We start from the raw sequence: 9968 nt of genomic DNA, 5'->3' as shown, positions 1-9968 counted from the left end.
CCTACTGCCTCTGCACTGTATTGGCAAACACTGGGCTGCTTTCTTTCTCAGATTTAACATCACCAGTTGATCTAAATCTACCTGTTCAGGGGCACACAAAATGGCAGTACTATGACTGAAATACAGTGAAGAAGAGGATAGTTACCAGCGATCCATTTGTCTCCAATCTCTTCTCCTTCACAGTCCCATCCTATGAAATTATATGCCATGGCCACAGAGGTCAAAGTCCACTACACTTTAATGACCACACAACCAGGGTGAGTCGAAATTGTTTTTAGTGTAGCATGGTAAGCTCAGTTCAACTGCAACATACTGCACATAGACAACATCAATATAATATATAGTACATTGAATCACAAAACAAGCTGAATTAATAGACAGGCAAAAATCAAGTCAGCAGTATTTCCTAAATAAACCTTGAGCAAGACACTCAACCCATTTCTGAGCATTCACTATATAGTAAGTCATGTTGGAAGAAGAACCTCAGCTAAAATGCAAAACAAATGCAGGATCACAACATTGTTGAATAGATATTTTAATCATTATAAATATAACAGTGAGAAGAGGGTATCACCCAGGATGTGGTCAGAGGTACACCTTGGAAATATCACACACACACACAAAACACACAAAGTTTGAAAAGGATTCAGGCCATAGATTATTTATATCTGCTGCCATGACACACAGAAGATTCATCACCATGGTGCGTGATTAGTGCCGCCCCTCCTCTCCTCTCTACACACTTCTCCCCTTGCACTCCATCATCTTGTAGACTGAATAATTGTGTTTTGCCACCGTCACTGTGATGCATATCTCTGCGATAATCCAGATGTGGGTGAAACCATAATCCATATGCCCGCGACACCCAGTACAGATGGTTCTGTAATTGAGAGCACACGGTGGTGATCACCCTGCTTTGTGATCAGATTCATGGTTATTTCTTTGGGGTGTTCCCCATTAGATGCAACTGAAGTCTCTTTTAGAGTGGACTTCACTGTCTGCTAATGAGATACAGACAATTCAGCTCCTGATCATTGAGTGGTGACATATTGGCCTGGCAGGCACTCTGATCCTATCTAGTTCTCCGCAGTTCAATAGTGGGGATAAGGTTTCCACTGAGCCATGTGCAGAGGGAATTTCTCACTCTGAAGTGACCAAAATATTTACTTGTGGAAGTGACTAGTGTATTGAAAATATGTCTGAATTTGGTGGTTTGAAGCTCATCTCTTGTATTACAGTCCATGCATAAGCCGATGGATATTTGTACTATTGTACTTGAAATGCAGCAGAAACTTGCAGTGTAATTGCAGTGCCATTACTGTATTGGTTTGTGTATATCACTGTGAGTATTATTAGAATCAGCTTTATTGGCCAAGTCAAGTAAATTTTGTTTGTGTAACCCAAAATCACAAATTTCCTGTCTCAAAGGGTTTCACGATCTGTATAACATATGACACCCTCTATTCTCAGAAATTCCCCCCAAAAAAACCTTAAACTGGAAAAAAGGAAGACACCTCAGGTGAAGTAAGAGGAGGGATCCCTTTTCCAGCATGGATGGACATGCAACAGATGTCTGTACAGAGAAGATACAAACAATAATAGTGAAATTATACTAAGAATATGGATCCAGGAAAATGTCAAGCGACTTCCAGGTGCCATCAAACACTGGTAGGACCTAGGCCACACGACTCCTCTTTATATGCCCTCATGGATTTCCCACATTTGCTCCATTCTTCCCCACATTACAAAGATATATGTACAGGTGCCTACGTGCCTGCTGGCTCGAAGGATTAAGTATTTAAGAGTGTTTATGGTCTGAACATTGTTACAGAGGCTTTCACAATCTGCTAATGATATGGTTCATGGTGCAAACGTGACATCATATAGAGTGACTAAAAAATTGAAATTAAACTCAGATCCTACATCAGATCCTTTACTTAACAATACAAATACATAGATTACATGGTTAATCACGTGATCAAGTACATGTGAAAGTCCTGCAGTCACATTTCTACAAAGTACAAGTATTAAAGCAAAATACATTGAAAGTATCAAAAGTAGAAACACTTGTTCTGCAGGGAAATGTACCCTGTGAATGGTATATGCCTATATATAACATTATTAGATTATTAATAGTCATGCATCAGTGCTTAAGCAGCATTTTACTGTTGTAGCTGGTCGAGGTAGAGCTAGTTTGAACAATTTTATATTCAGTTGGGCAGTTTATACCAGTGTTTCGCAACACTGATCGAGCCACCTATAAAGGGTCCTAATATAAATCTGGGAGATTGGGAGATGATTAATTTTGTAGGAAAGAAGGAAAAACCTAAATTCTGCTATATGAATTTATATTCATTTTTCAGACTTTTCTCTAATCTTGACCTTTTTGTGGAATATTGGATACTTTTATCACTTTGGGCTTTGAACAATTATTTAAATGAAACAATCTGAGAAGTTTAGTGAGGAGTTTCTCTTTCACATCTGAAACATGACAAGGGGCCCCAAGTAGACACTGTTTTTTTGTAAGGGGTCACAAGCCAAAAAGGGTCAGAAACACTGGGTTAGTCTTCTACAATGCCTTGTTTGTTTTGAGCTCATCATGTGTTTTTTTATGGAAAATCTGAACTGTGGAGTCAAAAGTATATGTCCCTCTGAAATGTAGTGGAGTAGAAGTATAAAGAAGCATAACATTGAAATACTCAAATAAAGCACAAGTACCTCAGAACTGTACTTAAGTACAAAGTACCACTGATTTGGCATCACCCTAGCATATATAAAGTGACACAAAAATAAAAATGACATCAAAACAGCAACACATTGTGGAGCAAAACACCAACATTGGTTTATAGTAGAAAGTGTGCCCTCTATTGGTGTAAAAACATAGCACGGGTTCATGTTGCAGAAACCGCAGGCTGAGATGCTGTTATATTTATCCCCAAAGGACAATTCACTTCACACACGTAGTTTGTTGACTTGTACACTTGCTTACTTTCTTCTTCAGCTTTATATTGTAAGGAAGGGGGAGGACGCACGAGGACACACAGCTGCAAGCTCGAGCGCATCAGTGCAGAGAGGGGAGTGATGGAGGGGCTGCAGTTGTCATGGAAACGCCTGGGGGTGGGGCATTGGGAAGTGGCACCAGTTTGTTTTGTTATTAAAGGTCACGTGGCAATGTGAAGCTCCTCCCCCTTCCCCCCGTTACCACCGATTCAACCGTCTCGAGCTGCTGCTCCGGTCAGTTACTACAAAATGGCTGCAGAGCCTCCGCCGCCAACGAGAACCTCCTGAACGCTTCATGGTAGGATTTAATAATCCCTTTTGGGCGCTTAGCGCGACAGATTTGCACCTTTGTCGCTTCCTACTTACGGTAAATATGCGGAATGTAGAAGTTAAACACGGCAGCTGTGATGGGAATGAAAATATTTTCACCTCAGCCCACTTTGACATCAATGTTTTCGTCGCTGCGAGTGCTCTTTATCGCAGTTGTCGGTGGCGTATCGGTGCTTCTTCTTAGTCGGTGCATGGGTTGCTGACCTTAGCACGGATTTTGTAGGTTTCCTTTGTGGTGGCGTAATGGTAACTTGGACTAGTTGGACTAAACAGCACAGTTCAAACGATTCAAGGGCACCCTGTGTTATTGCTTGTTGAGTAGCTTGGCAGGCATTGGCTGACTGCTTGCTGTTGCATTGGTGTGTAGGAGAGTTGACATGGATATTATGGCAGCTCACTCTCACAAAACATGCTCCGTGCTGCAGAGAGAGAGAGAGAGAGAGAGATGCCTGGCTCTAACATGCATCACCTGATGGGCAGTAAACGCATTAGCAAGCAGAGTTTAATTACTGTACAGTATACGGCTGTTTTTCCGGTTTCATTTACTATATCTGTTGCTTATGCAACCTCATCCATTCAGCCATTCACGTATTGAATAGCTAGTAGTTTGTTGGCCTACACTTGTGTTGGAGTTGGAGTGGCTACTTTTTATGTAGCAAATACAGATGCTGATATTAGAGACCTCTGTCTTAACTACACGTTTCATTGCTTTGTCATTGGGATGGTTGTTGAAATTGTAGCCAGACTGCTTAATATTTTATAAACTGCATCTGTTGGAAATCTAACTTGTGGGTGCATGGTTTGAGCATCAGGGAGTTGTTTAAACCTCGTGATGCATCAATGATTGCTTCCTGCATTTCCTTCACCATAGAAACGACCATCATTGCCCGGCTCCTGCTGCAGCTTGATATCCTGCAGTGGCACACACTCTTAATGGAGAAGTAGGAAGTGTGTACAGACCCTGATGCATGTAGAGGGCAGTCTGACGTAAGCTTTGAGGCCCGCTGGTTTTACTGATGTGTTGGGGTCCCTAATTTGGGCCTGGGCCTGGCAAGGGATGAAGAGATGGTGGTGGAAAAGAGAAGGGGGTGGGGGTCTTTTCTGTCCCTGCCGGGTCAGGGGCCCCAGTCAGCACCCAAGCCTCTGAAAGAGGCAGTGTGTATTCACAGAGAGGCGCCAAAGGGGGCTTGATAACAAAAACAGGCCACTAAATGCTGTGATTACTATAAGGCTTAGGTCATAGCCTCACTTTCAGTTCAAAACTCTCGATGGCTTTTTGCTTAGCGCTGGAGTAGAGGGCTGAGGGGCATGTTGCCAGATTGTGTCATTTGGTTTGGCGGGTTGTTTGGTGTCAGCGATCAGATGCTTAGCTGGAGTCCTCAGTGGAAATGATGAGCTTGCATTATGTCAAAAGCAGTTTATTACTGTCAAAGAAATATGTTTCTATTTTGAAGTTTTGGGTTTGTTTTTTAAAAAGCTTGTTTTCTTGAATGCTCGTTCCATTCATCCTGTTTTGGTTTTTGAATGGTGAGTAGGTAGAGGCTATATTTTTGTGCAGATTACTACTTTAAGGCTGTTAGCTGTGATCATTTTAGAGTATTGAACAAATTTTAATTCTCTGTAACAAGGTGCCAGATTCTTGGTTCTTTCCTAATCTGCAGCACACAATCTTTCTGTAGCTCAGAGTTATGTGAGCTCTCCCTTACGTACAGGCTATCACACAGAGGCTTGATTTTTTTTTCCGATTTATGAAGACAAATGTGGAAACAGTGAGAAAGCTACGTGATTGGACTTTAATAAGACATTTGTTAGGGATGTTCTTTGATCTATTGGACCAATAAATTGTCAACTGGGCTCGTGAAAGTGTTCCCAGTACTTTTGGAGCAAACGACTGACATTGGGACTGGAGGCAGTGCTTTTGGAGTGTGTCCATGCAAGTTATTTTAGGGCCAGTTCAGAGTGCCAGGAGTGCAGCATAAGTTTCTCTTTTCCTTGTCGTCAGGCCGGGTCAGAAAGCATTAACATGACCACACTGAGAATAGCTTCAAGTACTTTAGAGAGTGCAATCCTCTTTGCAGAGCACAAGGACTTTGTCGGTGCTTACCCAGCAGTTTTTAAACCCTCACACAGTTTGAAAGGTAGCACTGACTAACTTGGTCTTTTGCTTTTTGTTTTGTTTTCGGGGTGTTTGAAAACCTGCTGAACACTGTGGCATATCAGATATTTTTGAAAAAGCTGCGTTGCCCTAAAGTACATTTGTGCAGAAGAGCAGAGGGGGCTGCACATTCTGCCATATCTGTGGCGGCTGCTGCTGTGGTTGCTAGCGAGCGTTCTCCCAAGGGCTCGCCGTGCTCTTGTTTGGCTTGCAGCGATGGCATTCCTGGCTCTGTGCCCAGCGACTGCCGTCTAGCACCCCTTCCCCCATCTCTCACACATACACACAAACCAGCCCCATCAATCGTAGCCCCCTCATCTTCATTGCTCCAATGTGGGGCAGCTAAGCATTTACATGTCCACAATTCACCTTGCACACATTGACTCTCCATCCTCTCCATCTCCACTCAATTTTCTACTAATTTTGCACCTGCTTTTATTAGTCTGTCCTTGGTCTCTCCCCAGTCCGACTGTGTTTTTGTTTCCCCCTTTTGTCAGCAGAGCGAGTGTCTGGTTTTAAGAGGGACACCAAGCTCTAATCCTGTTGTTCTGACAGGACGGTGTAATTCCACAACAGAGCTGAGCTCATTGACCTACGTCCTTCATATTGACACGAGCTGTGCTTCCCCGCTACAAACGGCTGCTCATGATGTAGCTCAGCCCGCTATTACGAGTAAACATCATGAAAACTGCATTGTTGTAGCCTCCTCTGTGTGATTTTATTTAGCCTATTTATAGATGTTATGTATGGGGGGAGTCTGTATCTTTAAATAATGGTTTAATTAAAGTTTTGTCTTATGCGTATTCATAGTGCCATTATATTACCAGAGGTGCTGCAGCATCCAAATAGGCAGGAGGTACCATTGCAGCATTCTCTCCCATTCTCACCATCCGTCAGCACTTTGAGTCCAAGGGACACACATCTGTCCAAGCCAGGCAGATGTTTGGAAATGAAACGGCAGTCCTCATTGAGAGAGACTCTCTCTGTCCTGCTCAGGGACCAAATGTTTCTTAAACTGAAATCATTTTGACGCTTTGCTCCGCACTCGCTCTCCTCATCCGGGTTGGAGGCCGACAGCAGCTCACATTAACTGGAGCATCTCTCTTATCCTCTGATCCTACATGACACAAGCCCCACTGATGCCTTTGAAAGGAGCAGCACCAGCTATATTTAGCATGGCAGCTGCACCAGCAGGTTCCATATCCAGCCTCGTGGAGGTAAAAATAAGTGTTAATGATGTGAACTGGTAGATGGGTGTATGGAGGCGGTATGTTTTTGTGTTGAAATATTCCAACAACCTAATCTCAGGCATGCGATCTGGGCTACTAGACGCTGTATTTATCATGCAACTTCTTTTCATTGCTGCTCTTTTCAACCACCAGGACATTAGAACATTGAAAGCATGTGCTGAGCTAGCCAGGAGGCTGAGTGTGCGAGTGAGTTGTCCAAAAATTTATATATAACTAATTTGTTACTGTCGATACGTAATTATAGTATTTTTATTTTATTTTTTATAGTATAAAGTTATTAAAGTGAAAACATTCAAACTAATTTAACTGTGCTGAAATTACTAGTCACAGATTGTTTTTCACTCGTTCGTTTGTTTGTGTGTTTGTTTGGTTGATTGTTTTTTTACCTATTTGGGCCTGTTATCAGTGGTAGATGGCACACAAAGATCTTTTTGCAGCAAGATGGGATTAATAGGATTTGTGTACCAGAAATATATACAAAAAATATGTTGACATGTCTGAGAACAGTTGATCAACATTGTCATTTAGGGGTTCTGCTTTGATTGCAGTTGCCTATTTATTTAGTTGTTTATATCTTTCACTGTGTGATTTGTGCATTACTGATCCATTGGCCATTTGAAATTATGCAAAGATAGACTTTCTACTGACAGTGTAACACAATGTACACAGAAAGCAGAATGCATAGGTTTCCCTCTAAGAAATGTAATGATGGCAGTGCTCTAGTTTGATTCCTGACTTACTGGATTGTCTAACAATTTTTCCTCATGTGACGGCAGTGTTAAAGAGGATATAAAGAGCACAAAGAAATATTGTGGGGTCTGATCTTTGCAGTGAACAGGAGGCTTCCCCTTGGTGACCCTTTGTCACCTGTTTGCTCGCCACTCAGTCTGAGAGCTGACCATGGCCTCTTGGAGATGGTGTCAGCAGCTGCTGTCGTCAAGTTCACGAAGCATTGCTGCACACTTTGCAAGATCAGATTGGAAAAAAATAGTCTGCACAGTCCACAGTAAAGGTATACCGTGATGTAAGACTGACATCTTGTTTTGTGTTGGTTTGAGAATTGATCACACATTACTGTACACTTTCAGTTGCAAATGTTGTTACCTAAGCAAAAAGCACATTAATGTGCTGTGAATATGCACCATTATAATTATAGACATCAATATTAGACATGTAAGATTATTACTCATAGGGTCTAATAACAAGACATTAATGTTGTTTGACATATTTAGCTATTTACAAGGACTGAGGAAACTGCACTGCACTGACACATGTTGTCACAGCTGTTTGTATTTTATCCCCCGCCCTCAACCATTTCATATCATGTTATGTTAGCCATATAGAAATCAATAGTAAATTACTGTATCCAATTTTGAAAGTCAGATGACAGTTTGTATTAATCATCTTGATTAGGACCAATGACATCTTGCAGGACTCTCTTGGCAAACTCAGCTGAAAAGTTTTGCCAAGTTGGCCTGTGCTACAGAAAATGACTTCTTGTAAACAAGTAAAGCTTACTAGATATTCCAACACTGCCAGATTTGTGCTTTAGTTTTTGATGCTCATCAAAGTTCATCTTTCTTCTCGTTTTTTCCAATTCTATTATCGAACCTCCGCAACCAAACTGATTTCAGCACAGTGCTTAAGGGCGCTGTCTGTCTCCACCTGACTGCTCACCAGGGCCTCAGGGAGCGCTTGTTGCCAGGCAATGGCACACACCGCTGTCGCCTGCAGCAGCATAGGTATGGCAGGAGAAAAGGCTGATGATGGTTTTATGTACAATTTCACATTTAAGATTCAAGGAACTTGATTCCAATTCATGTATTTTTCCCAGCTAGTTCCTTGTCCCTTTTTTATGTGTGTAGGATTAGGATAGATATACAGTAGCTCTCAGCTGGATGCACTTGCACATAAAACAACGGGGCATTGTCAGGTGGTTTTCAGCTAGAGTGTGTGTCTGTTGTGAACATTTTTCCTCTCAGGACTGGGTAGAGAAGGTGAAGGCTATTACCGGAGACTTTGACAACAGATAAAGGTCGTTGACAACAACATAAAGTCATCTCAGAATACTGGCATGTATTGTTTTCCTGTGGTCTGCCCACTCATTAGTTGTGTCGTGATCTGTTGCCCTGGCTGGCGTGCTGTCTCATTGGCCCCCACTGTACTAGACCTGAAAGGCCTCCCTAATGGTTTCCAGAGCCAACCCCAAAGACCACCAAATTAAAACATACACACATGCATGGTTTGCACTGTTCAAAACATCACAGTTTGTCAAGAAATATGCTGTTTAAGAGGGAAGCGCAAAACAAACCCACATTCTTCTGTCTGGTGGTTGTATTACTACTACACATGTGGTCTTGTGTGTTACAACAGCAGCCATTTGCGACACTGATTTTACCTTGGAGAGCAACAATTAAACAACGCAGCTAAATACATGCAAGTAATGCAATCATGTTTGCAGGTGTTCACCTGTTGAAGCACAGTACCTTTCTCCTCACTTCCACTTCTCTCTCTCTCTTTATTTTGTATTTAAGCTGTGAGAAGAAGCAAAAAACACGAGAAGAGAACCATTTGATGGAAGATAAGAAAAAGAAAAAGCAAGAAGAGAAGAAAAAGAAAGAAGCTGCTCAGAAAAAGGTAAGCTTGTGGAGGGCCTTCTCATTTGACACACACATACATTCATCTTTTAGCTTTAATTGCCTCTGCCTACCATTTAATCAAAACCAGAATGGTAAGATACTTTAAGCCCCAGTACAGTGTCAGCTCATGCTTGGCCAACGTCCCCCTGCAATGAAAAGAAATGCCGCCCGAGACTTCCTCTTCCTTTTTCCTCAGCCAATCTTAGATTAAGCTGCTGTAACGGCATCTGTACTAATTTAAATGTAAGGTGATGCACAACCAAGCACAGCTCTCCAGTATGCTCAGGTGTTGCTGCAGTTACATCACATCGAACGCATGCATATTAAGCACATGCATTTTGTCATGTGCATTTCCATAGGAAGCATAACCATTTATGTAGTTGTCATCCTTGTCTTTACCATGCAGCCCCCCACCTCTACCCTTCCTCTTCACTTTTTCCTCCAGTGGGTCATCTGTTTTCAGTGTTAGCTTAAAGGGTTAGCCTGCTGTTCTCAGTAATATGTTTTATGTGTCCTCGACCCTTCTTGTCAGTGCTGGTGAAAGTATGTTTGTGTGTGTTTCTTAATGTATGAGAGGAGCATTTGTGTTATCTA

General features: G+C 42.0%; 1 protein-coding gene across 1 annotated transcript in view; it reads left to right on the top strand.

Moving 5' to 3' along the window:
- Nucleotides 1-3266: 3266 nt before the first annotated feature.
- The window catches only part of tnrc6c1 (trinucleotide repeat containing adaptor 6C1), a 36862-nt gene continuing 30160 nt past the window's right edge, over nt 3267-9968 (top strand). The window contains 2 exon segments of the mRNA XM_070922814.1: nt 3267-3298; nt 9270-9372. Coding sequence (XP_070778915.1) covers nt 9310-9372 — 63 coding nt within the window. The 5' untranslated portion in view covers nt 3267-3298; nt 9270-9309.

The sequence above is a fragment of the Enoplosus armatus genome, chromosome 17, assembly GCF_043641665.1.
Source record: "Enoplosus armatus isolate fEnoArm2 chromosome 17, fEnoArm2.hap1, whole genome shotgun sequence".
NCBI classification, from domain to species: Eukaryota; Metazoa; Chordata; class Actinopteri; order Centrarchiformes; family Enoplosidae; genus Enoplosus; species Enoplosus armatus.
Note: the sequence above shows the minus strand (reverse complement) of the source record. Positions and strands in the feature narration are given on the sequence as shown.